The sequence below is a fragment of the Sus scrofa genome, chromosome 15 (genome assembly GCF_000003025.6).
Source record: "Sus scrofa isolate TJ Tabasco breed Duroc chromosome 15, Sscrofa11.1, whole genome shotgun sequence".
Lineage (NCBI taxonomy): Eukaryota > Metazoa > Chordata > Mammalia > Artiodactyla > Suidae > Sus > Sus scrofa.
The window spans coordinates 133650759-133677803 of record NC_010457.5 but is presented as its reverse complement, the minus strand read 5'-3'; the positions used below and the strand labels follow the sequence as shown (position 1 = coordinate 133677803).

Sequence of the window (27045 nt, the reverse complement as noted above, 5' to 3'; positions counted from 1 at the left end):
TGTCTTGGCCCAACCAGGGGGCCTTGATCACGTCTGCAGGGATGCCGACCGGCTGGGTCACCAGGACGCAGACCTGTCTCCCTTAGCCAGTCTTCAACATGCTCAAGATCAGCACAGAATTTATAATCTACCTGCATTCTTCTCTAATACTGATTTAAGACAGAAAACAGTAGAGAAAGCAGAGACATTTTTTTTTTTGGTCTTTTTAGGGCTGCACCCTCGGCATATGGAAGTTCCTAGGCTAGGGGTCAAATCAGAGCTACAGCTGCCGGCCTACAACACAGCCACAGCAACACCGGATCCAACCCGCGTCTGCAACTTACACCACAGCTCACGGCAACGCCGGGTTCTTAAGCCACTGAGCAAGGACAGGAATCTAACCTGCGTTCGCATGGATGCTAGTCAGATTTGCTACGCTGAGCCACGATGGGAACTCCCCAGATATGTTATTTTTGAATTTCAAGGTAGTGATGTCTTAAATTGTTTCTAAAAACCTAAAGTCACCCATTTCTACAGATACTTACGGCACTATCGAATTCAATGCTTGTAATTCCTGCATTACTGCCAGAGAGGGAACCTTTGAACTCACATTTGTCTGCATAAAAACAAATATTAGGAAAGGAAGGTGCTTTATTTATTTTTTTTTAAAAGGCATATTAAAGCCAACATATAAATTAAAAAGAAGCACTTGAAATACAATGGAAGCAAATTATATGTTCAAAACAGCTGCTTTCCCAAATCTTTACAGAATCAAGTAACAGGACTAACTGGATAATGAGACCAAAATACATGGCTGGTCAGGTCTAGGAGCAGAGAGTCTAAGTGGATGCGAAGCGCAGCATATGGGTTCTTAAGCTGTTCTTTAAGAAATGTAGGGACTTCAAGTCCCTTTACAAAAGATAAGTGCAAAAATTTAAAAACATGTCAACTGATCTAGAGGCAAGTTTTAGTTCTTAGTAAAATTTTCTAATTTACATACATACTTGGGTTTTGATCAGCATTTTTTCTTTTTACGGCTGCACCCACAGCATATGGAAGTTCCCAAGCCAGGGACTGAATCAGAGCTGCGGCTGCCTAGGCCACAGCAATACCATATCCTAGCCAGATCCTTCCTTAACCCACTGATTGAGGGCAGGGATCCAACCCACATCCTCAGAGACACTATGTGGGGTTCTTAACCTGCTGAGCCACAATGGGAACTCCAACAGTCACTCTGATAGAAAGGGACCATTAAAATTTCAGAACCCAAGGTATAAAAAGATCTTGCTGTATAGCACAGGGAACTATATCTAGTTACTTGTGATGGAACATGATGGAGAATAATGTGAGAAAAAGGATGTGAGAGAGTGTGTGTGTGTGTGTGTGTATGACTGGGTCACTTTGCTGTACAGCAGAAATTGACAGTATACTGTAAATCAACTATAATAGCAAAAATAAAAATCTTAAAATTAAAAAAGTAAAAAAGAAATCTGCTGTATATAGCACAGAGAAATCTACTCGGTATTCTGTGATAACCTGTATTGGAATGAGTATGTGGATGTATGTAACGGAATCACTTTTCTGTACAGAAGAAATTAATACATTTAAATCAACTAGATTTCAATTTAAAAAATTAAAAAAAAATGAATTTTTATTTGCAGTTATGCATAACCAGCTAGTCACTAGAATGCCAGTAAAGCTAGCGCGGAGTCTGGGGAATTTATCTGCTCATGCCCTCCACGTGAACCCAAGACTCTGGCACTCCTACTGCCTGCCAGGCCGCCCCCTTCAGCCTCCTTCACCACCAGGCCCAGCCAGGCAGGCACCCTGGGCTCTGCTTTTGGACAGCTTTGACCACCGAGCCAAGGAAACTTTAATGATGAGCCTGCAAGTCTCAACGACATGATTCAGCTCCTTTTTTTAAAGGGAGCTTAAGGATGACCTCTATGAAAAAGCTGGGAAAGCAATTAGGGAACGGCTCGACCTGAATTTCGAAAAGCGGAGCAGAGACTGGTACACACTTCAGTGACTAGTCTTTTCCCTTCGGATTTCTAAGTGGTAATAGTAACGTTATCAACGCTGGTTTGAAGGGTCCAACTCTGTGGATGAACTCCTCTGAATTTATTTGCAAGGCACATATAACGCCTTTTCCTGGATCCCAGCTTTCATTAGATTTTCACGCGCCAAAAGACAGCCAACGCCCACTAATTAAGGACTTATTTAGATAAGGTCTATTCAGACAAAAATACTGTTACAAATTCTAAAAAATATCTGTCTTATTCCCCAAACAGTGGTCTTTTTGTCAGGTGACACCATGCTAAAATCTAGGAAATGATCAATTAGTAATATTCTGCACAAGAGACTGCTCTCTTGGGGTGCAGTGGGTTAAGGTGGCATTCCTGGCCTGGACCGTCCAAACGTCGTGGGTGTGGCGGGGGCAGGGAGGGAATAAAGACCAAAGATCCTACTGAAAAACCTTTTGGAGTCTCTCCTTTTGAGAGAATGAGGCAGGGGAGGTGTTCCTACTGGGTGAAAAGCGCCCTTCTTCTGATGTTTTTTGGAAGGGTTAAAACACAAGACCCCTGAACTATTTCATAAATGGCTTCTGAGACTTGGTTCTTGTAGGATTCAGCAAATATTAGCCAAGGTGGAAAAAATTAGAGGGAACAAGCCCTGTAATTAGTTAGAACATCGCGGATATTTGTTCACAAAAACTATAAAAAATGCTGCCAAACTCCATGTTATTTCTGTGGCACAGGAGAAACTTTCATTTTATTAACAAAATTGTACTTTGACGGAAGTTATGTCAACATTAATTTTGATTAGTGTTTAATTCCTCTTCAGTGGTAAAAAGGTAACACTGTTACTAACGGCTGGTATCTCTGATTTCTGTTTTCTTGGCTGTGCCTGCAGCGTCATAAGTTTCAGGGCCTGGGATCGAACCTGCGACACAGCAGTGACAATGCCAGATCCTTAACCCACTGAGCCACCGGAGTACTCCTCCAATTTCTTAAAAGTGTTTTTACTGACCCAAGAGTAATACAAAAATATTTCTAGTGCTCTTTCTATTTAACTGCACGGCATCATCAAAACAGACTGGATTTCTGAAACTAAATACTACGAATCTCCACTGTGGCTCAGCAGGTTAAGGAGCCAGTGTTGTTATTGCAGTAGCTCTGGTTACTGCTATGGTTTGGGTTTAATTCCTGGCCCAGGAACTTCGGCATGCTGCAGGTATGGCCAGAAAAACAATCCCCACCCACCCCAAAGCCCCCCCAATACAACCCCACTAAATATCATGACATTTCTATTCTTAGAGTTTTATTATTGTCTTCTAAGTTTCAGCAATTATCATTCATAAAGTGTTTCTGGATAAAACAGAGCAAATTTCAAAGGGCTTCAAATAGCTATAACTGCCAGGGATTTAATTACTGAGTCATTTTCACAAAAATCAAAGGCCAGGAGAGACTAGTTTGGTGCTTCTATTTTGTCTTTTGTCTTCTTAGGGCCGAACATGCGGCATATGGAGGTTCCCAGTCTAGGGGTCAAATCGGAGCTGGAGCTGCCGGCCTACGCCACAGCCACACGGGATCCAAGCCACATCTGCGACCCACGCCACAGTTCATGGCAATGCCAGATACTTAACCCACTGATCGAACCTGCGTCCTCATGGATGCTAGTCAGATTTGTTTCCGCTGAGCCACAACGGGAACTCCAGTTTGGTGCTTTATATGATAATGTATTCTAACAAAGGGAGCAGGAGTCTGTCCTTGATCTAAACACACCAAAAGTAGTAACACACATGCTTCTTCAGCAGCTCCACAGCTCAGAGGAGGCTGCACTGGAGAGAGCAAGGGAGTCAGTCTCAACGCCCAGCTCAGGTCTTGGTTCCATCACTCCCTGGCCATATAAACCAGGCAATGTCTCTGAGTTTTCATCCGTCAAACAGGGGTGACACCCACCTGTCTTAAAGGCAGAGGGCTCTTGTGAGGATCAGAGGAAGTAAGAGAGACAAAGGTGTGACAGTGCTACTTACTGTTGGACAGTGAGCACACGCGTGCTCTAACTACGGAAACCTGACAATGTGGTTCTTATAAACCCTTCAGCCTCTCCTGACCTTGCCTTATTAAAAATACATGTTGGAGTGCCCGTCGTGGCGCAGTGGTTAATGAATCCGACTAGGAACCATGAGGTTGTGGGTTCGATCCCTGGCCTTGCTCAGTGGGTTAAGGATCCGGCGTTGCGGTGGGCTGTGCTGTGGGTTGCAGACTCAGCTCAGATCCCACGTTGCTGTGGCTCTGGTGTAGGCCAGTGGCTACAGCTCCGATCAGACCCCTAGCCTGGGAACCTCCATATGCCAGGAGAGTTGCCCTGGAAAGGGCAAAAAAAAAAAAAAGACAAAAAATAAATTAGTTAAATAAAATAATAAAAATACATGTATATTTATTATTTATTTTCTTATTTTTTGTCTTTTTAGGGCTATACCCGCCACACGGGGAGGTTTCCAGGCTAGGGGTCTAATCAGAGATGTACCTGCTGGCCTACACCACAGCCAGGGCAATGAGGGATCTAAGCTGCGTCTGCGACCTAGACCACAGCTTAGAGCCAACAATGGATCCTTAACCCACTGAGCGAGGCCAAGGATCAAATCCGCAACCTCATGGATGCTAGTTGGGTTTATTAACCACTGAGCCACGACAGGAACTCCAAATACATGTATATTTAACTAAATATCAAAACACTAAACCTGGGGGTTCTGCCCAAATTCAGAATTCTGCGCAGTTTCACCAACTCTCATCTCCTCTTTTAATGCCATCGTATTCTGAGTACCCTGAGGTCAGCGTTTCTGAAACAACATCAAATCAAAGAGAGAGAGTCTTGGCCTTAGAGCTCTCAACAGACAAAGCTGTTTGTTAAACACATGTTCCTGGGCGACGCGCCCCCTCTTTTTATTCTCAAGCTCATCTACAACCTCAGCCATTGTTTCCCCAGGCTACGGGCGCTGGCATTAAACACACAAAACACAGCTTGCGGTGTAATTTAATTGTAGAGTCCGTAACTGTAAGATTTTTAAATTTCCCTTCTAAAACCTATACTGTTTGGGAAGATGATCGCCCTGTATTCGAGGAAACACAAATGCTAACGTACCTATAGCTTAACCCCAATTCTCTGGTCACTTCTTGAAAACCCAGAGCAAACATCCACTCAGCTGTAAAGGAGAACTGAGATGGAAATAACACTTTGGTCAGATGGGTCCTTACACAGAACACTGTATGTTTTGAGAGGATGAACGACTCAAAGACGTCTTTCTGTCTCTCACCTCCAAACACCTCCCAGAGCTTCACCCTCCGATCCATGCCTCCTGTGGCCAGCAGCCGGGAGCCCGGACTGAACTGCACAGCATTGACCTCCCCGTCGTGAGCGTCCTGCAAGACAAGCCCCCTGCTTCAGACCTGCTCACCGCCATTTCCCAGAAAAAAGGGCCCCAGACCAAGGAACACTGGACTCCTAACCAAAGGTTAAACATCCATCATTAGAGCGGGGATTCAGGAGTTCTCTGGTGGCCCAGCAGATTAAGGACCTGGTGTAGTCAATGCTGCAGCTTAGGTTCGATCCCTGGCCCCTGAACCTCCACATGCTACAGCATGGCCAAAAAAAAAAAAAAAAAAAAAAGAACACAAATGAACTTATTTACAGAATCAGACTCAAAGACTTTGAAAAACTTACGGTTACCAAGGAGGACAGGTCGTGGGGAGGAAGGGGTGGGCTGGTTTGGGATGGAAATGTTCTGGGATTAGGTTGTGATGATGGGCGTACAAATATAAATACAATAAAATTCACTGAATTATTAAAAAAAAAGAGAGAGAGGACCCAACCATAAACCTGGGTTCCTGACCCAGGGTCTCCAGAGATTCTATTGTCATTAAATTCTTTTTTGGGGGCAGCACCTGAGGCACACCAGTAATGATGCCAGATCCTTAACCCGCTGAGCTACCAGGGAACTCCTATTGTTCGATTCCTTTTTTTTTTTTTGGTCTTTTTAGGGCTCTCACAGCAACAGTGGCCAGGGATCGAACCTGCATCCTCATGGACACTAGTCAGGTTCTTAACCTGCTGGGCCACAGTGGGAACTCCCCGCCACCACCTTTAATGGCATCCCTCTACCTAGGAGGTCTCAGATTGAAAACTTGAGATCATGCACCATCACACCCAGGGCTGCCGCTCCTCAGTCTCCTGTACAGCTGCTTCTGTTGGACACGTGTCAGCTGTGAACCACACACTCTGAGAAACACGCGCTGACAGAATCCCACGCTATCAGCTGCTCCATGACCCCACACACATGACTTAAATGTGATGGGAGGGACACCATGGGCTGCTGGGAGTTGAGGGCAGGGAAGGGACTGTGACATCGAGTGCAATCAGACCTTTTACCAATCATCATCGACCTCCGAGGTGCCCGGGGCTGTGAGGGAATCACGGGAGTGGGGTGGGAAGGGGCCTTAACGGCCCCCCATCCAACTCCTCATCCAGAGCAGGACTCTCTCTGACGAGCAAGGTGGCTAATTGCTCAGCCAGGTCCCTCTGTGGAAATAACTGCTGAAGTTCCTCTTTATGCCTGGAACTGAGAGCTCCCCCCAGGTCAACCCCACCCCATCTCTAGAGCCTGTCTCTCTCTCCCCCAGCTGGCTCCTCTGACTCCCCCCCACGCCATCCAAGAGCCAGCCTAACTGGGCTGGGCCGCACCCTTCCACCCCACCCCCTCAGCCCTGAGCCAGGGACTCCCCGTCTCCCCGGGCAGGTTCCATTTCTGCTCCATCTCCCCGGCTGGGACCCGGATTATTCTCTGGTACTAGGACCCAGCTCAGATTCCAGGTGACAGCCGGGGTGTCACAGTGGCTTCGCCCAGGCCTGTCTCCTGCCTCCAACCACGTGCTCTGAATGGTCACAATCACACAGATGCGGGTATAATGTGTGAGGCCAAGAACTGCCCGCTGACTGACTCTCCAGAACAGACCACTGACCAGAACCTCTCGCTCCAAACTGGTGACAGTAATCACCCGAATTACTAATTTCTCACCATCCCCGATGAGTTCTCCCTCGCCCCATCCCTCACGCTACCAATCCCTTCTCACAGAGCCAGCGCGACATTACAGAGGAGGCCTGTAAATAAACTCTGTTCTCTGAAGATACGCAGAATACATCAACGCTGCTCATCAAAATATGACCAATCCCTTCTATCAGACAGCCAAAGGGAGCAAAAGCTCGACGGAAATAAAACGGCAACGACAAGCTCTGTGAGCTGCAGCAGAAGAGAGGCTCCCTCAGTGGCCAGGCTCTGTTTCCATGAAGTGTGGTGGGGTGTGGGGTAAACCGTACTTACAAAGACACACACGGCGGTCACTGGCACCCTCACTTCTTTACTGGAACCTGGATGGGTATCCACGTTATCCTGGGGAGCAGGAACGGAAGAGAAAGAGCGCCTCCTGAGAAGTAACATACAGAAAAATATCAGGATCGCACAGGCTACTGTCCACCAAACCCTCAGCAGGGATTCAGAGATGTCTTTTATTAACAGCTTCTGCTCCCTTCTGACCCTCTAAACCACAGAACGACTCCCCAGAACAGAAGCATCCTCGCCCACCGACAAGTGGAAAGACAGCAGGCGCTTACCTGCACTCTCCTTCTCACTAAACGCACGGCTCCACAACTCAACACTGAAAAGCAATCCTGAGCAGTAACTGCTGCCCGTCAAGAAACTGCTAGAAATGTTCTCAACCTAACGTAACCGCTTGCTCAGAGGGAGCGCCTCGGTATTCTCCCAGACCCAATCCCAGGCCTCGTCACAGTCATCCTGAGCGTACACTTGTGGTCAAGGCGGAGCCGAACACATGCCAAAAGCGAGCGACCAGCGCGTGCCTGCTGTACGGCTCAGGGCTGACGGCGCTCCTAGCAGCATGCAAAGCGTCCTGTTAGCACAGGGGCACGTGACGACGGGGCTGGGGCAGTGGGGAGCAGCATGACTGCCAACAACCCGCACTCGCATGCTGGGCTAAGAGAGGGTAATGTCTTCACCTGGCAGCATCAGAAGAGTGATGTCCCAAAAGGGGAGACTCGGACAGACTAAAGGGTGAGGCCAGAGGTCAGCACGCAGCGAGAGTAAGAGAAAGGAAGTTGAGGAAAAAGGAAGAAGCTAAATGAAAAGCTGAAATTCAGGCATCTGGATACTCTGCACTGAAATTCGGGTGAACGTTTTAAAAAGGACTAACAAATCAGGTCTATTGACACACATATCAACAAGCAAGATGAAGGTGTTCTAACCTACCCAAAGATATTAGTGATAGAGTCCAGAAGGCCTCCAGCAGGCTGCGAGAGTCGCTTACTAGAGAGGAGGGAGGACAGGTTTAAACCTTAGAAACATTTTGCCCAAATAATCAGTCAATCAAAAACAGTCCACCAAAATCAGTATCTGGGAGCATGTTTCCCACCGAGTTCCCAAACCCCAGGCAAGAAACCCCTCGCCGTACTGAGCCACCAGAAAACAGGAGGGCAAACCCAGCCTCGGAGTTTTCAAAGAAACATGGCTCCTTAGCGTTAACTTAACTTCCCTGGAAGTTAGACGGTGAGTGAAGCTAACTGACCTAACACTACTCGTGGTTAATAAACGATCCCATTCTATGTGTCCTGCTTTGGCAAAAAATTAACATTAAATAAAATTAAATAAAAATTTAAAAAATAAAATGAAAATCCTAGCGCCCTCGTGAGAATCAAACAGTAATCTAAACGGTCCCACTGCCCGACCAGGCCCGTCTTTCTGGAAGCCAGAGACTCGTTCCTGCTCTTCCTCCCAGCACGGGGGGCAGCACCGAGAGACACTGGCCTCCCGCTACGCAGAGGCGACCGAGAAAGACAGGCCCGCTCTGGACCCCGCGAACGCCATGGCGGAGCCAGTGGGGCTGCACGTTCGGGCCAGGGCCCCGCGCCGCCCTCCGGCCCTGCCCACAGGCGGGCTGCCGGGCCGCCGCTCGGGCGCTGCTCTCCTGGCACAGCCTGTCTACTTACGTGGCTGCTCTGCTGATGGCTCGCACGGGAGAAGTCTCCTCAGGGTGATCGGAGGTGTCATCTGCAAGGACTTCAATGTCATCATCCCTGGGAAGAAGGGCAGAGGCAGGGTCTTGGATTCTGCTCAACAGGAGCTGGGACGCGCCTGCTCTCCCAAGGCCAACACCAGCAGCCCTTCCGAGCCACACACGGCCTGTGGGACTTGACTGGGCCAGAGGGGGCTGGTTAATGGTTCTCTGGAGAAAAAGGAGCTGCCGCCTGAGCAATACCAAAGGCACCAATCTGTTCAAACCCAACCCAGAATTCCAGGGAAATAACTTTAGGAGTGAGCTTTGGATCTTTGTAGGTCTCAACGCAGCGCCCACTTGGAAAGCGATGAAGTAACAGCTCACTGAGTCTGTAACCAGCCCACCAGGACCACGGCGGAGCCTCCGCATCACAAGTCTGGTTTAGAGCTAAAGGGCTCCCGCGGGCCGACGACCGCACTCCGGCACTTGCTCGGGAGACGGGCTCGGTGACACGGAGGGGAGCCGGGCAGCTGCGGGGCACAAAGGGACGCCAGGGTAGGGAGAAGGTCCAGGCCAACAAGAAAGGGGCTGCTAGGAGGGCATGGGAACCAAGAGGCTCATCCCCGACTCGGCTCTAAACGTCGCCTGAACAGGGAAGGACAGCAGAGCACGAGCGAGGCGCAACTGCTCCCTGACGCTGGGCGTCTCCGACGTGGAGAGCCTGCCACGTCTCACAGCGAAGAGTCGAGGTGCAGAAGCACTCCCTCGCTGCTGCGCCTCCCACCGGAGGCAGAGCTCCCGGGAAGCCCCCCCAGCCCCCGGTCTTCCGGGTTGTGGGGGTAAGGCAAATAATTACTTCGGTCTTAATGACTTCCCACCGAGGTGCAACCTTGGTGGAAAAGTCTAATAATAAAATCTAACAACCGAGACTTTATTACCAAATGTTTGGATTCACAAGAACTCGGAGCTTTTTCTGTGATTACCTGGACTATGTAAATATACACTTCAGAACTTGTTCCCAAGCCAGTTAAACCAAGTTCCAGTGAACGTGTCTGCCTTGGCTACTGATTCTAGGATTCCCTGCAAGTGAACCCAGTCTCGGCAGATTAGGGAACAAAGGCAGGCCTGAGGACACACAGAGGACAGGCTGGGCTTTCTTCTCCTCTCAAGCTGTGGTTTAGGGGAGTTGCTTGTGTTCACGCAAGGGTGATAACAGAACAGCAGGCATGGCAAACATGAGCTGAGCCTATGTCAACAGTTTAGGACAGAAGCAGAGAGGAACAGGCTTTCCAGTCAGACACCCCTAGTTTTCACTCTAGCCCCGGCACTTCCTGTGTGGTTTTGGGCAGAATGCTCGACCTTTTGGTACTTATTTACTTATTTTTCTTTAGGGCTGCTCGTCTACGCCACAGCCACAGCAATTCGGGATCCAAGCCGCACCTACGACCTACACCACAGCTGAGAGCAACTCGGGATCCTTAGCCCACTGAGCGAGGCCAGGGATTGAACCCACATCCTCATAAGTACTATCCAGGTTTGTTTCTGCTGAACCACAATGGGAAGTCCCTTGACCTTTTAAAATTGTGTTATACCTAGTCTCCTGTTTATGCTGGCCAAGAGGAGGCAGACAAATGATGCCTCTGTAAGCTGTTACTTTTAAGGAAACCAAACTCACTTCCACGTCAGTCATTTATCTAGGTTGTAGCTTTAGGCAAATACACCTGAGATTTAGTTTCCTCCTGTGACAGTAGAGAAGACATACATGCAAGCTACATTTAAGGCAAAGGCTTTATGAGAAGCTTTGTTTTCCGATAAATCGAGACCTCTGTCTGGCAGATGACTCCTTTTTTTTTTTTTTTTTTGTCTTTTTGCTATTTCTTTGGGCCGCACCCGCGGCATATGGAGGTTCCCAGGCTAGGGGTCGAATCAGAGCTGTAGCCACCGGCCTACACCAGAGCCACAGCAACGCTGGATCTGAGCCACGTCTGCAACCTACACCACAGCTCACGGCAACGCCAGATCCTTAACCCACTGAGCAAGGGCAGGGCTCGAACCCGCAACCTCATGGTTCCTAGTCGGATTCGTTAACCACTGCGCCACGACAGGAACTCCCATGACTCCTAACTAAATTTAAACCACTCCCCTCCATTTACAAGTAAGCAAACCACGTTTAAAAAAGGATCGTAATGCCAATACTATATTCCAGAATCTATTTCAATGAGAGGAAAAAACCCACACACTGAACCAGAGCAAAGGGAATTTAGTCACGAAAACATCCACCACTCTCAAAACAAAGCTTCACATCTCAAGGAAGACCCTCTACCCAACTCCAGACTAGGAAAAGCTCCACGTCCACTAGTTCTTTTGTTCTAGAAGATCTTAGGTCTTACTTTCGCTTCAAGGGTTTGCCCAAACCTCCACCTGATATCACGAACCAGGAAGAGAGCAAGAGACAGAGCCCCAGCCCAGCTTCACACTGCCCCAGTCCCAAGGTGGGACAGAAAACGGATCAAGCTGTCAGTGGGAAAACAGCCAGGCTACCAGTGGTTAAGGATGCAGGGAGTCAGAATTCACACTCACGGCTAAGACTATAAACTGGAACATCTTCCCAGAAGGTAATGAGTGTTTTTCATTTTCTCCCTTAGGTTTTCCAGTTTTCTTTCTACAATCTGTAAAATGGTTTTATAGAAATAAAACACTGATTTTCATCTGCACGTCTCTACTCACTGTTCGACTGGCAGGGGTTCCTTTGCTGCTTCTGCGAGTTCCTTCTGTAGCCGGGCTTGCCGCCGCCTAAAAAAATAATAATAATAATAAAAATAAAAGGCCCACTATTTCTGTCTACCTAAGGAAAGCATGGGGTTTTGGCTCCGAAAACACTACTACCTCTATTACAACACATTTGAATATTCAGTGCATTTAACAATTGCCCTGGGTAAAGATACTCAAAAGTCCCAAACCCACGTCTGCAACACCTGTAAGGATTCCGTTATGACGGATTTCAGCAAGGCCCTAAGGAGGGATTACATTATTAGAGCAGAGAACCAGCAAAGGAGAAGCCAGCCTGCCAGGGCCTCTCAGGACAGAAACGCTCATCAGGTTTGTCCAGGGGTAGTTGTGGTCAAAGCAGTTTCCTTTTTCTCTCTTTTAAAATTTTATTTTAGGGCCGCACTTGCGGCCTACGGGGGTTCCCAAGCTAGGGGTCCAATCGGAGCTGTAGCAGCCGGTCTACGCCACAACGACAGCCACAGCCAGATCCGAGTCGTGTCTGCGACATCCACCGCAGCTCACAGCAAGGCCGCATCCACAACCCACTGAGCAAGGCCAGGGATCGAACCTGCGTCCTCATGGATGCTAGACAGATTGGTCTCCACTGAGCCACAACAGGAACTCCCAAAACAGTTTTCTATGGTAAAGTTGTACACTGACACGCCATAAGCATAAATTGTAATAAAAATTTGCTTGTACCTGGCGTGGTTTTATTATTTATAGGTTTGAACTCATTTAACCCTTATAACAAGGTTTAACCATTTTACAGATGAGGAAACTGAGGTACAGTGAGATTCTTAAGCCGTCAAAATGTGCACAGCTTCAACTTACTAGGGCTGGACACAAGCTCTGCTGCAGCAAAATTTTAATGTGGTCATGCAGCATTCCACTCTGTCCCCTTCTCAGAGCCATCTTGTCTCTCCTCTCCAAGTGCTGAATTCTGCGGGAATTTTTTTCTTAAAAAAAAGGAGCTCCCTTGTGGCACAGTAGGTTAAGGATCTGGTGTTGTGACGGCTCTTGAGTTGCTGCTGTGGCACGGGTATTTCATCCCTGGCCTGGGAACTTCCGAATGCTGCAGATGTGGCCACGAAAAAAAGACTTCTGCTGGAAAAGCAAATCGCATCTTTCTTTCTTATTTTTTCCTTTTTTTGGGCCACACATGTGGCCCAGGCCAGGGACTAAATCCAAGCTGGAGCTGTAACCTGTGCCACTGCCGTCACAATGTCGGGTACTTAACCCACTGTGCCACAGCGGCAACTCCTGAAATTTTTTCCAAAAAGCTTCTATCACAGTGGTAAGTCTCAAAAATGGGCAAAGTGGTCCAGGTATCACATTAAAACCTGGAGCGGGATGAAGCTCTAAGTTGAAGAACTGCTTTCCACTCTGAATCTCAAACCGAAAGACGAAGTCCGTCTCACAGGACCAGTGACAAACAAGAAATACAGGTGAACAAATCTGCCTCAGCTGGACCAGACAACCTGTAAATTACGCGTCTCTGTGGGGAGAGCGGGGTCTCAGGGGCGCTGCAGACAAGAGAGGGAAAGGACGGGGCTGGAGCCACCGGGGGTGGGGGGGGGAACGACAAATGCCCGCAGCCCGCCTGCGCTAGAGGAGTCGACAGGCAATGGCCTTCTTTCTCGGCCCCCAGGCTCCCTGAGTGCGTGGGACACAGCGGCCACCATGCTGCCAGGGGGACACACCCCAGCCTGGCGCGGGAGGAGAACGTGAAGCGCTGTTTCCAAACAGTGCTCCGCTGTGACCCAGGTACACCGGGGCTGCTGAAGAGGAAGGACGGGCAGGAAGCGGGGAGGCTCCTAAGGCGGAACCAGCGGACTTGAGCAACGACCAGAACCCCGGGCCCCGCACGGGGCGATCAGGTGTTCACGGGTGCAGGGCACACGCCCAGGGAGACGGGAGGCAGCAGGGCAGGCGTGTCATGAGCCGCACACCCCACCTCCCTGGGAAGGCCTGCTCATTTCTCTCGCGCTGCCTACGACCGCAGCGCGACGACTCCCAGGGAAGCCCGGGCAGCGTGACGACTCCCAGGGAAGCCCGGGCTCCTAGCCAGCCCCGTGCCGCCTGAGAGCTGCGCGTTCGAGCCACACGAGTTCACTTCCACGTGAGACAGACAGACAGATGTAAAAAAGGGCAGCTCACTCTTTCCGAACAGAAACTAAGACAATTAGAAAATACAGAAAAGCATAAAACGAGAACACAAAACCATACCCTCACCACTCAGAAATAAATGCTATTAACAACACGATGCCTTGTAATCTTTCTAAATCCGCTCACGATGTGGATCACGTTGTGTGAAGTGACCTCTCGTTTCCAGTTACATTAATCTCGCATACAAAGTGTATGCATCTTTTAAATGACTTGGCCAAAACCCACTGTATGAAAGTATCACACTTTTTTCCAAGAAACGTACTGCTTCTAACTTTTCACTACTGTGAACAAGGGACCATCACAAAATTGTACGTGTGAACAAGCATCACCCCTTACTAAGGATGAAGTCCTGCAAGCGGGAACTCTTTGTAGGCATCCGCCACCCCCAAGGCCCTTCAGGGGGCTGCAGGAAGCAATGCGAGGAGCCCTTTCTTCTTTTTGCTTTTTAGGGCCGCACCTGCGGCACATGAAAGTTCCCAGGCTAGGGGGAGAATCAGAGCTGCAGCTGCTGGCCTACACTGCAGCCACAGCAGCTCAGGATCCGAGCCGCAACTGACACCTACACCACAGCTCATGGCAATGCTGGATCCTTAACCCATGGAGCGAGGCCAGGGGTCAAACCCCCAACCTCATGGATCCTAGTCAGATTTGCTTCTGCTGTGCCATGAGGGGAACTCCAGGAGCCCTTGCCACTGTCCTCCCTACAGGCCCTTGGGCCAGAGTCGCCGACCCTGCCTATGGCTCTTTTTAGGAGCTCTCCGCGCTTCATGTCCGTTCGAGCGCTTGCCTGTCCCCGCCGACTGTGTGCTGAGGACACCTGCTTTTAACAGCCTGCCCTAGTTGACTGTGAACAGTGTTCTTTGATGTTACAAAACCTCAAATTTTTATAGTCCATTCTTGACTACCGTTACTTTTCACGTCTGGCAAGTCCTCTAATGCTCCTTAATTTAGGAGTTTTCCCTAAGAGAGACAGCAGATAGTAGCATTTTTTACTTCTACCTTATGGCCTCAGTTTTTACACAGATTATGAAATCTGAATCTATTATCGGGTAGGGTTAGAGCTCCCTGTTATTCTTTAAGGCTCTTTCACTTCCTGTATTCATTCTTTTAGCTTAAATGCAGTAATCTTCTCAAATTCTACTGACATGGGGATTTAAAATCAAATGTTCTAATCTCTGTTGAACTCTTTTTTTTTTTTTTGGCCTGTGCCAGTGGCATGTGGAAATTCCTGGGCCAGGGACTGAACCCAAGCCACAGAAGTGACCTGAGCCACTAAGTGACAACATTAGGTCCTTAACCCACTGTGCCACAAGGGAGCTCCTTTTTTTCTAGGTGTGTGAGGCTGAATTCTCATGACTAGCTTCTCAGGTGATTTTTCTTAGGTTTTCTAGGTGGCTAATCACAACCCACGTCCCTACCCCTGCATTCAGGTCCTAGCTGGTTGGCCAAAACATCTCTGGGTCATGAGCCCAAGCCCTCCCTTCTCATTCTCAGCTTTGATGGGTGTGTATGGAGGCAGGTGGACCTTGACCATGAAGACAGCAACACATGCCCCTTCACTGAGACTCACAGCGTCAGGCTGGGAGGCTTCCCTGCAAAGTACACCACTGGCCGCTGGTTAGACAGGTGTTTTTATGAAAAGCTTTGTACCCAGTTTAAGAGTTTTTAATCAGAACTGGGAGCTGAGTCTGAGCAAAGGGGCATTTTTGGGATTTACTAAAGCGGAGTTGACCACCTTATGAGATATACTTAGTCTATTTCCTAATAAACCATCTTCTAGTTCCTGGGCTAAATCCCAACAGGACTGCACCGAGTTAAAAGAAAATGTACCAATGAATTTTCTTTAGGAATGTCACATCTATTTCCACGTGGGGTTGTCCCTGTGCACTAACAAGGCCAGAATTTTTGGTATAGCTGGAACAGTTTAACAAACTGTAGGTGGTGGGGGCATTCCAATCTTTTTCTAACTCTGGTTTAATTTATATTGTTCAAGAATTAGCTTTTCTCCTCAAAACATGGAAAGAATTCACTGGCAAAAAACCGTATGAGCCAAAGCCCTCTTGAGAGATTTTCCTTTGCTCAGTTGTGAAAGTGTTCTTTTAACACACATCTTTTGTACCTGCCACTGCTTTTTCTAATTTTCTCAGTGTTCCCCGGGGCCCCTGCCGTGCGGTCAGAGCTGCAGGGTTTCTTTTGTTTAATCAGAACGAGGCTGTACTTTCCAAACAATGCAATTCAGTAACAGTGGACTCATCCCCCACCTCGAATCCTTTTCATTCTCTGCATTTAGGCGGTTGGCTTCCTGGGCTTTCTCGGCCATCCATCTGGTGACCAGCTCCTGGTTCTCCTCAGTCGTCTTCCGCAGCTTCTCCTCCAGGGCAGTGAACGTGATCTGCAGGGCGTCGTACTCATCCTTCAGGGTCTGGTTGGCTCTCTCAAGGTCCTGAAGCTTGGTGCGCAGTTCCAGGCACTCGGTCTCCAGGTCAGAGATGGTCTGCAGGCATTCTGCAATCCTGGAAGCAGGATGGAAAGGAAGGACACCGCGCGGGAGCTGTGAGCCTGGCCACCTGTGGGGACCTCGGCCATCCCAGCAGGCCCCAGGAGGATGCTTCAGGTTTAGCACAACTCACTTGGCCAGGCCCAGCCCCAAGGGTTTACAGGACAATCTCATTAGGCGAGGAGACGCCCAGGTGAAAGCCATCCAGGCTAAGAAAGACTGAAGTCCCTTTCAGACAAGCAGCATGTGAAGGAAGAGGGAGCTTCTTACGCTGACGCAGAGTGGCAGTGGGAGCTGGGGGGCACCCTGGGCATGACATCAGCTCCGCCACGGAGTGAGAAAGCCCGAGAAGTCCTCCCCTTCTCTAAGCCTCTAGAGACCCCTCTCTGCAGAGTGAGGAAAGAGGGCGCACGGACGCCAGGCTCCCCACCCGGCTCAGGGCCTAGGGTTTGGAGTGTCTCTGTTACCTTGTCTGGCCGGCTTCTCTCAGATCGAAAAAAACAACCCTGCCCCCAAACTCACCCCCGTCCCAAGGGCCAGGCACACGGTTCTCTCAGGCCCGCCCTGACACAGGAAACCACTGCCCACATGCAGGGGCCTCGGGAGAACTATGAACGCCTCAGGGACACTTCCAAGAGCCACGGCCTTCCGAGGGTGTGCCGTCCCTGAAGGCCTGAGGGCACAGGTCTTGCCTTTTCCCTCCTCAGGGCGTAGGCGAGGACCCCCGGCTAGGCCTACACCGGAAATGAAATCCGTGCTGAGTCCAGAGTGACTACTGTTTGCCGATCGCCACTGCCCTGCTCACAAGAGTTCAGTGAAACAGCAAGTGCGATCCCAGGACCCGGCAGGAAGGAGGTGGGGGCTCTACTCACTTGGCTTCATTCACCTGCATCTCCTTGTCCCTCTGCTGCATCTGGTTATTCAGGTCAATCACCAGCTGAGCTAACTGGGGGGAGAGAAGAAGGCCTTCCTAAACAGGAGATTCTAGGGTCTCAGGTGGAATCAATAGTGGGTTATTTCAAGGGAAAAACAGGGGCCTGGGGCTTGGGCCAAGGCACCAGGAAAGACGAGCTGAGCAGGGTGGCCGAGGGAAGGGCCTACAGGGACTCCCTGGGAAAGGCAGCCTTGGGCGGATGAGGAGTCATCCGGGCGACCGCCAGGTTCCTGCGGAGGACGTGTGTCTAGCCCTCTGCCCCAGCTGTCTCAGCCGATAAAATCAACCAGGAGAACTGATGGCAAATTGCACTTTTTCCTAATTTGCCACTAGACACCCCCTCCAGGGTAATCACTGCTCAGGACTGATTCTCTCTCACTGAATTTTTTCGTAACTGCAGGGTCCACGCCTCACGAAGGTATTAGTGAAACTCTCGGGTCACCAAGGAGCACGCGTCTTTCCTTTAAAATCCCTCCCCTGTACCTTTCATGCCATCCTAGAGCAGGATTGCCTGGCAGTTCTCTTGATGGCTTGCCCACCTGCTGACGGAGGTCTCACACCTTTCGTGGCGTTTCAGTCCCATAGACAGAGCTGGTGACCACATGTGGCCAGGATGGCTGCAAATGCCAGTGCCAAGTGCCTGCCCCCCGTCCTGCCCACCAAGGGACCCGCACAGAGCAGAAGGCAGATGAGGAGAGGGGCTGTCTTTACCTCCCCACGTTTTTTGTGCAACTCAGTCAGTTCCTCTTGGTGTTTAATCCTCAGCTGGGCCATTTCTTGGAGCTGACTGTCATTCCACGCACCATCGTGTCCGGGACTAAGCGCCCCCAGGCAGATGAAGAGAGCATGCAAAAAGGATGGGAAAAAAATGAGACCTCAGACACCTCTCCTCAGGCCTTGGGGCAGTGACTTTAGAATTCAAACCTGCACATGCTAACACAGCCAACAAAGCAGGTCAGTTCTCCGGGCCCCTGCAGTTTTAGAGCACCGCACACCTGAGGGAGAAAGGGAGAGACGTGAGAGGGTAAAACCAGCCGACCACAGCTCACACGGCCAGCCGGGTCAGGAGCAAAGGATGGACTCTGGAAGGAAGCTGAGGCAAACAGGGAGGACGAGGACCCGAGAGCCGGCTCTGCGCCGGGCACTGTGCCGGCCGCGGGGAGGAGGCAGGGAACGCAAGGCTCTGCTCGCATGCCGCTGACGATGAGCGGAGAGCAGACGAACAACCGACGAGTCAATGTTCGGAGGCAGGGGGTCAGCTGCGCCGTGAGGACAAACTAAGCAGGGTAAGGAAGGGCAGAGAGTGGCAGGGCTCCTGGTCCGCATGGGGTGATCCACCTGAGAGGTGCACGACTGGAGACAGGAAAGAAGTGAGGACAAGGCATGGGACCCTGGGGGCCGAGTCCTGGGAGCAGAGACAGCAGGTGTCGGAAAGGCTGGAGGTGGCGGCACAGCGGGCTTCTTGGGGGCAAGTGTGATGCAGCCCCAGTGTAGGTGGCGAGGGGGGTGGGGTGGCTGCAGAGCCTCACAGGCCCGAGGATGGTGGCTTCTTCTATGCATGACTGGAAGCCACTGGAGGGCTTGGAGCAGAGGAAGGACTTACGTTTTAAAAGGATCGCTATGGGTGCTGGGCGGAGAGCAGACTGCAGGGGGCAAGGGCAGAGACAGGGAGACCAGTTCACAAGCTAGTCTTTGTGCCAGACTCGACAAGGCGGCAGGAGCGGAGCAGGTGAGAGGTGGTCGGATCCCAGCGAGGTCCGCTCTGGAGAGACGGCAGGACCTGCCTCTGAACCAGACGCGGGGGAGTGAGAGAAAGACAGGCATCGCGGATGACTCCCAGACTTTTAAAAGGCCTGAGCAGCGGATCAAAGGACACCCCCCGAGGTGGGCAGAGCCTGAGGGGCGCCTTCCCTGTGGACGTCCAAGTGGAGTGGAAACTGCATCAACACGCACACTGAGCTGGAACGTCAAGTAGAGGCCCACGCTGGAGGCCGATGTGTAGAAGCGGTCAGCAAACAGATGTATCTGGAGCCAGGGACTGAGTTCAGGCCGCCTTGAAAGCAATGCTGTTTGGGAAGGTTAGCAGGTGTCTGCATACTACCTGGGAAACAGCAGCAGGTGACCAGAGGTGTGGGTCAGCGAGAGCTACAGAGCAAATCCTCAGACTGCAGTGAGGAGGGAAACCGCCGCCCAGGACAGCACACGAATGGAGAGAAGGAAGGAAGACGGTAAGCGAGGACGTCGCCGTCTGCAGGCGAGGGGGACTGTCTGCTCCACGCGACCAATACTAATTAAGGGGAGAAACCTCCGAAGCGTTTGCACTGCATGCTCTAAGACATACGAAGACTGCCTCCTCTGAGCATCCTAGTGCTTCCTCAGTCTTAGCCCGAGAAGAGGCCGCCAAGAGCCTGAAATGGCACACGCCTGTAAGAAGCCACCCTAAAGCAGGCAAAAGAAGCAACAGGCCTGCGGGACTGACTGTATATGGGGATAAGAAGGACTAGAAATGACTTTTATCAAATCTCCTATTCTAATGTAAAGCAATGTGAAGTATGGAAAATATAAAACCAGCCCCTTCTTCCCAGGAGCTGGCACCTTACAGTGGACTCCTGAGATGAAGGCAAGGACACAGGGCACTCACTCCTCTGGCCAAAGCCACTTCCCACTGTATTCACATTCGAGCCAAACTGCTCACTAAAGCCCAATACAGTGCTTCACTAGGGGGAAAAAAACTAATGGCAGATTTTAACAGATTCTTGGGCCTCGCCCCAGGTTCGTTAGGTCCCAAAGGGCCAGTCAGCTGCATTTCCACCACGCTCTTGGGTGCCCAGGGCTAGTTTACAAGGAATCTGAAAAGCAGTGGTCCTCCAATGTTAGAGGTCACCAGGACCCCCCAAAGGTCTTCTCACAGCAAGATGACCGCGGGGCCCCATCCCTAGAATGTCTCAAACAGTAGGTCTGGGGTAAGGCCCAACATTCTGCATCTCTAGCAGCTGTAGACTAGGAAAAGGCAAAAAACCTGTCGGAATCAACTATTTCCCAGCAGAGTTTCACTTTAATCTATTCAGTAAGCAAAAGGATTAAAACACTTAAGAGGGGACTCAGATAATTGATGAGATAAAGCTTTTAAAGCACAGTGTGTTTTGAGGTTAATTAGAATTGGAGGGGCAGGACTTAAGGAGAGGAGGAAGGAGAAAGCAACCAATTAGGTCCTTATCTTCTGTGAATACCCATCTCCCACTAGCAACCCCTCGAGTGGGTCTCCTCCCTTAGGCTCAGGTCCTAGAGAACAAGGACTCTGGCTTATTCACCTCCGCCCCCTAACGCCTGGTCCACACTGCATGCCGTCATGTGTCTCAGGAATGGGAGCGCAGATAAGCAACAAAGGGGGTGGCAAATGCAAACCGAGGCACAGACGCACAGGACACCGTGGGCAAAGGATCTCCAGGCCTGGGTGACTGCAGAGGGGGAGGAGCAGGACATCGAGGGAAGAAGGAATCACAGATGACGTGTGGAAACTCTGGGTACCACTAACGGAAGCCAGGCTGTGGGGAGGGCTGGTTACCAACACAAGTTTGCGAGAAAGGACGCGGGGTTCGGTCCAAAGAATGTTGGCTACTAACCGACAGTACCTTCCCCTTTCGAAGCACAGGACTTTGGATGACAGATCAAGGATATGGGAATACAGTCAGCAAAACTTAAAAATGTTTTAAGTTTTCAGTTGACTTTATTTATTGTCTTTTTGCGTTTTCTAGGGCCGCTTCCACGGCACATGGAGGTTCCCAGGCTAGGGGTCTAATCGGAGCTGTAGCCACCAGCCTAAACCAGAGCCACAGCAACGTGGGATCCAAGCTGCGTCTGTGACCTACACCACAGCTCACGGCAACGCCGGATCCTTAACCCGCTGAGCAAGGCCAGGGATTGAACCTGCAACCTCATGGTTCCTAGTTGGATTCGTTAACCACTGAGGCACGATGGGAACTCCAGTTTTCAGCTGACTGACTTTAGCTGACTAAAGGAGAAACAGACTCTCTACATCGAAAGAGGATCAAAACAGAGCCACGAAGACTTTAGTCACTGCAGAAGGCCTCCTAAGACCATAGCGAGGCGCCATCTCCTGAACGGCTGTTTAGCAAAAATGGAGCCGAGGCCAGGCCATCTGTTCCTCTTTCCCACCCCAGCCTCTGCCCAGAGACCGTCTCCGCACATAAGGAAACAGGGATGACAGGCAGTTATTTCACAGATGTGGCCTTAGGAGAAAAATTAAGCTATGCCTTGATTTCTGGTTTTTCCCCTTAAAATCCTAAGTTATGATGAACTTTGTTTTTACAATTGCTAAACATGAGCTGATATGCAAAAAAGCACATAGATTTTAGAGCAAAAATGGATACTGTTCCCATACAAACCACCAAATTTCATGTGCAAACGTGACACACAAACGGAAAAGGAGAGGGCACTCTAGAGGGATTCCCTCTGAGCTGCTCCGATGAAGTCGGGCTGTCAGGTTTTTGTGGCCCCTCAAAAAGGGACCCTTACAGGAATGACCTAAGTGAACATAGCAGACTCCCCAGCATGAACACACACTCACATATTTAATGAAGCAATACTTACCCTTCCTATTAAGGCAGATTCCCCCAATCTTTCTTAAAAAAAAAAAAAAAAAAAAAAAAAACCAAAACCTTTTTGCAACCTGCTAGTTTGATACACACTGAAATATGTTGAAACACACTGAACCAAAAAGGAGGATCAACGGACCAGTACAGCATAAAAAACAACTCGTGTTTACAGGCCAGTCAACTCTGTATCAGCGATCTTATAAATCTGCTCAAGATGCTCATTTGATTATTTAGAAAAAGTGAACCCCGGCAGGCTGGAGGAGGAACCGGCCTGGCTGAGTGCCTTAAGCAATCTCTCTCAGGCTTCCGGCGTACTGAGGAGTCTTCTAGGTGGGTAGGAACATACCTTCCAAAAAATGATTTTAGTTATTCGGCTTCAAAATTTCTTATTTAAAAGGAACTGACAAAAACTGAGGCACAAAAACAGTACTTGGTTTGCTTCAAATTTAGAGAAGTGACAACTGAACCGGGACAAACTTCAGTTAAGGAGGAAACACAAATAATACAGGATAGTTTCAAAATACCTTATCTCATGCCTGTTTGGTATGTCATGCTTTTCAGCTTGTAGCTTATGGGCCAGCACTGAATGAAGATCGGACTTTTCCAGCAACTTGTTATCTATCGAAGAAAAGAACAATTATTATAATCTATGTATGCTTTATTACTACTTAATATCTCATAAAGATTTGGAAAAAATCCAGAAGACGACAGGGTAGGCTACACCGTTATCGGGTTTCAAAGTACCAGGCACTGCACTTTGTCACAGATTGTAGCAACTGTCCGAACTCCAGAAGCACACACACCTTTTATGGCCCAAGCATAGAGAGCCCAGCCCAAGGAACCTGTGGAAAATCACTCCCAAAACACCTCCCCTCCCCTCAACAATGCTTTCTACTCCCACTGCTACCTACCTACCTGGGGAAGAGGAGACAAATCAACCAACCAAAACACAATGGAAAAAGGAAGCACGATGCACCTCTCAGTAATAGGGGAGAATATCTGGGGATTTTAATTTTTAGATCAGGGCACTAAGGATACAAATACAAACCAGAGCCCTGACTTCGGGGAGCTAAGGAAATGTGATATGGGGGTGGGGTGGGGAGGTCAAGCATAAAAAAGAAGAGTGAGTTTTTCACTCATTTCTCAGATGGTTTCACAGGTGAGAATGACTGATGGTCCAGGCAGAAGGTCTAAAGAGTTGTCTCGTAAGTGGCTAGAGATAAAAAAGTCAGTGCCAACACATGAAAGCCAGGATGAGAAACTTAGACTTTTTCTTACTGGCAATGCTGAAACCAAATTTTAAAAGCAGGCAGTGACGTGAACAGATATTGATTAGTAAGAAGTCAAACACAGAATTCTGAGGTTTCCTGTTCAGCCAACTGGGCACAAGATCCTAACTTGCCTGGGAATGTCAGAGCAAAGGGCTGGGGGGAAATGAATTCTCTGAGCGTAATAAATGTGACAGGGGACACAGTGCAGGATTTCAAAAGAAAAGGCAGGGCTAGCAATGACATGCACATAGGGGGCCAGCAAGATCACAGGTGGGGGGAGGCACTAAGCAGAACAAGAAAGGGACCGTGGGAAACTTACGGAATGCCTACACCTGATGGGGGCCGCCTCAAATCCCAAACGTCTGAGATTCAAGCTGCTCTACACATCTGGCAGGGTTTATGCTAGTGACTCTTCCTGCTAGAAGAGCTTATCCTTCCTCTTAGAGGGTGGAGTCCTACTTCTTGATATCAGAAAATGAAAACTGGGGAGTTCCCACTGTGGCCAGCTACCTGGGGAAGATGAAACAAATCCCAGGTATTAAGATTTGGGTTAAGAATCTGACTGCAGTGGCTCGGGTCGCTGTTGAGGGTTCGATCCTTAGCCCAGCACAGTGGGTGAAAGGATCCAGCATTGCTGCACCTGTGGTTTGGATTCAATCCCTGGCCCGTGAACTTCAGTGTGCCGCAGGGCCATCTTAAAAAAAGAAAAAAGAAACATTCTGGGCAGAAAGAGACAGAAACACTACCTTCATCTACATTAATTTAGTAACTTAGTTCAGCAGAGCAGGGAAGTGAATCCGGCCCTGGATGTGCTTCAGTGTCAACAGTCCCTGGTAAGATCTTTGAAACGTCACAGCGGTGCCCAGTAACAGCAGGCCTTTCAAAGGACCTGGGGTATCCAAGAGGGATTCTTCCTAAAAGTTCCTCTCACGAAAGAGAAAGATGGAGGTGGGGGGGAGAGGCTTGCTGTCCCTGTCCCTTCTTTTTATCTTTCTGCTCCAGCTCAGAGGGAGGGACAGAACAGGAAACTCCGACAGCCTTGGGAGGCGGGCAGTGAAGAGGCGGGCTGTTCCACAGTCAAACCAGAAGTGACCCCCCGAATGCCAGCTCCCCCCACAACCGACACTGAAGATTTTCCATGGGCAGAGGCCGTCTAGCCCTCTTAGCCCTCATCCCAGGCTCCTCCCCTCCGCAGGCCCCTCTGACGTGCGTGACTCACATCTGCTGTCTGAAGCTGCATTCCCTCTCCAGACCCATCTGTCCTTCTGACCTTTCTCCCAGACCCTACACCCCCTTTAAGACGTCTACTTCCAACGCGCAGAAAAACATTCAATCGTCAATGTAATTATAGGCACCTTCCGTTTATAGACAATTATGTCCATGGCTTCACAGCACTTGGACGCACAGCACTGTATTTATGAAGCAGGCAGAGCACGCTGCACCCCTGTTTCATGGGTGCCAGCAAACCAGCCTCAGGTGAGTGAAGGGAATGCAGTCAGACCTCCAGCCCAATTTGACTTGCAATGTGTATTACCTTTTAGAGAACAAGCATTTGCTAAAACACCTGATGACTTGAATTCATGTGACCCAAGACGGAATCCCATTTGAGGAAGGCGTTTCCTGTGCTTTCGGCTTTTCCGAAACAGCACTGGGCGGCTGGGGCTTCTCAGACTGTAAGGAATTAGCACAAGAGTGGCACAGCCACCCTTTTCTCCACATCCTAGTTAAGAGGAGGGGCTTGGCAAAAGCAAGGAAAGCTACTTCTTAGGGGATGAAGAGAGAAAAGCAAATGCAAAAAAGAAGCCACTGAGACTGTGTGCCCAACCAGGACCTACCATTTATCCGCTGTACCTTCCCAGAAACATTACCTAATCTCCCACAGTCTCAGTTTCCTCTTTGGAAAAAGGGCAATAATAGGATCTGCCTCAGAGAATTTTTGGAAAGACCAAGTGAAACGATACATGCCAACTATTTACCATAGCACTTAAATTTGCCTGCATATTAGAATCACTTGGGGAGCATCAAAAATCCTGAATCCTGTGTCCCACTCTCTAACACTGCAGTTCAGCTGGCCTAGGGTGTGGTCTGGGCTTTGTAATGAAAAAAAAAAAAAAAAAGTCCCCACCTGATTCTCATGTGCCCATACATTCAGGAACCACAAATCTAGTATAATCAGAATTCAATAAAGGACAACAATAGTACTTGAATCCCATCATCAACATAATTTGAGGCTTGCAGGCTTACTTCAAGAGGAAGACAAAACAATAGGTCAGAAGAATGCTTGTTTCTTCCCCGAAGTGTGTCATTAGTTCTGGTTAAAAAAAAAAAAAAAAAAATGGGGGGAGGAAGTGGGGCAAGGAAATGCTCATTAGAAGGTATCTAAGGGCACAAACACTTCTGTACTCGAATTGCAGCAGCGGGGGTGGGTGTGAGCCACCTCTTTCATACAGAAATTTTCAATAACGGTAAAGACTATGATGTCCCAACTGAAAAATACGTTAAAAGACTCTAAATATTTTAAAATCAAAGAACATCGAGGTGAAGAACAGGTCTGAGAAATGCAAGGCGAGCATTTCACTGCACTGAGAAGATGACGATAATGGCGCGAGTGAATGCCTAAAGTCTGTAACTGTTTCAGTAACGCGATGCCCGGAACAGGATGTTTCTGGAACCTGGCTATTTAACTACACAAGCGCTGTGTGCACTTGGGATTTACCAGCAGAAACGTGAACGGTGCCTGCCCGTGACGAATACCCGATGCGGTAGCGAGAGCCTCCGCAGTCACACCCAAAGATAAAAGTGAAGAGCGAAAAAGATCTAAAAAGGCCCGCGGGCGGCGCGGGGGGCTCGGCCTCCGGTTCCCACTAGCGCCCCGCGTGCCTCGGCGGAGTCCACCGCCTGCCCCCGGGCCCGCCCGCCGCTCACACTGCAGGATGATCTCTTCGAACGCCTGCCTCTGCAGCCGGTCCCGGCGCCTCAGCTCCTCCGAGATGTGGCGCTTCCACCGAGGGAAGACCGCGGCGCGGAGGCTCGACGACATATCGCCCGCTGCCCTGGCGCCTCAGCGCCGAATAGCCAAGCGGGAGCAGGCGGCCGGGGCCCGCACCATGAGGCAGCCAGCGCGCGCTGGAGGCCTGCAGCCCCAGCACTCAGCTCCGCGCGCAGGCCGCCGACGATGCCATCCGGGACGGACTTCCGATCCCTGACGGAAATAGCTTTGAACTGGGCCGGAAGGACCGCCTCCTCACCCGACGTCTTACGCCGCACGCACGCACCTGTCGGGCGCTCGCTAATGACACCATCCCGGGGCCGGAAGTGTCGGTGGTAGAGGTGCGGCCGCTAGGAGGCGTGCCGACCACGTTGGAGGCTCTGTCCTGCGGGGTTGGGGGCGGGAGAAGGAAACAGTTAAAGGGCAGTTTCTGTCCACCTGCTGTTTCTCTTGCTTTTCTTTGTTTTGTATTTTCTTTCTTGGCCTGTCTCCGTTTTCTCTATCCACTGTACCAGGAGTTGTAAACTCCCCATATCGTAGCTGCCCGACCATAGATAGTGACAACCTCCCTAAGCCTCCCTAAGGTTTCCCAGTTTGTAAAATGGGGAAGTTCCCTAAAGCGGGAAGGAAAGATACCCACCTCACGGAGTTGTCATGAGGATTAAAAGTAATTACCTCTATAGTACAGTTCACACTGTGCCTGTACGTGGTAAGCCTAACTTTATACCTAGACTTGATATCCTTCAGAGTTCTATC

The 27045-nt window shown here is 49.8% G+C and overlaps 1 protein-coding gene across 4 annotated transcripts in view; it reads right to left on the bottom strand.

Moving 5' to 3' along the window:
- ATG16L1 (autophagy related 16 like 1) overlaps positions 1–26510 on the bottom strand; it is a 42179-nt gene extending 15669 nt beyond the window's left edge. Inside the window, exons 1-12 of one of the 4 annotated variants that reach the window (XM_021074591.1) lie at positions 26226–26510; positions 22554–22647; positions 18125–18230; positions 17352–17425; positions 16244–16495; positions 11775–11840; positions 9040–9126; positions 8303–8359; positions 8053–8100; positions 7361–7463; positions 5300–5405; positions 525–595 (exon numbers count right to left, since the gene is read on the bottom strand). In XM_021074591.1, coding sequence (XP_020930250.1) covers positions 525–595; positions 5300–5405; positions 7361–7463; positions 8053–8100; positions 8303–8359; positions 9040–9126; positions 11775–11840; positions 16244–16495; positions 17352–17425; positions 18125–18230; positions 22554–22647; positions 26226–26340 — 1179 coding nt within the window. In that variant the 5' untranslated portion in view covers positions 26341–26510. 4 annotated transcript variants of the gene reach the window in all.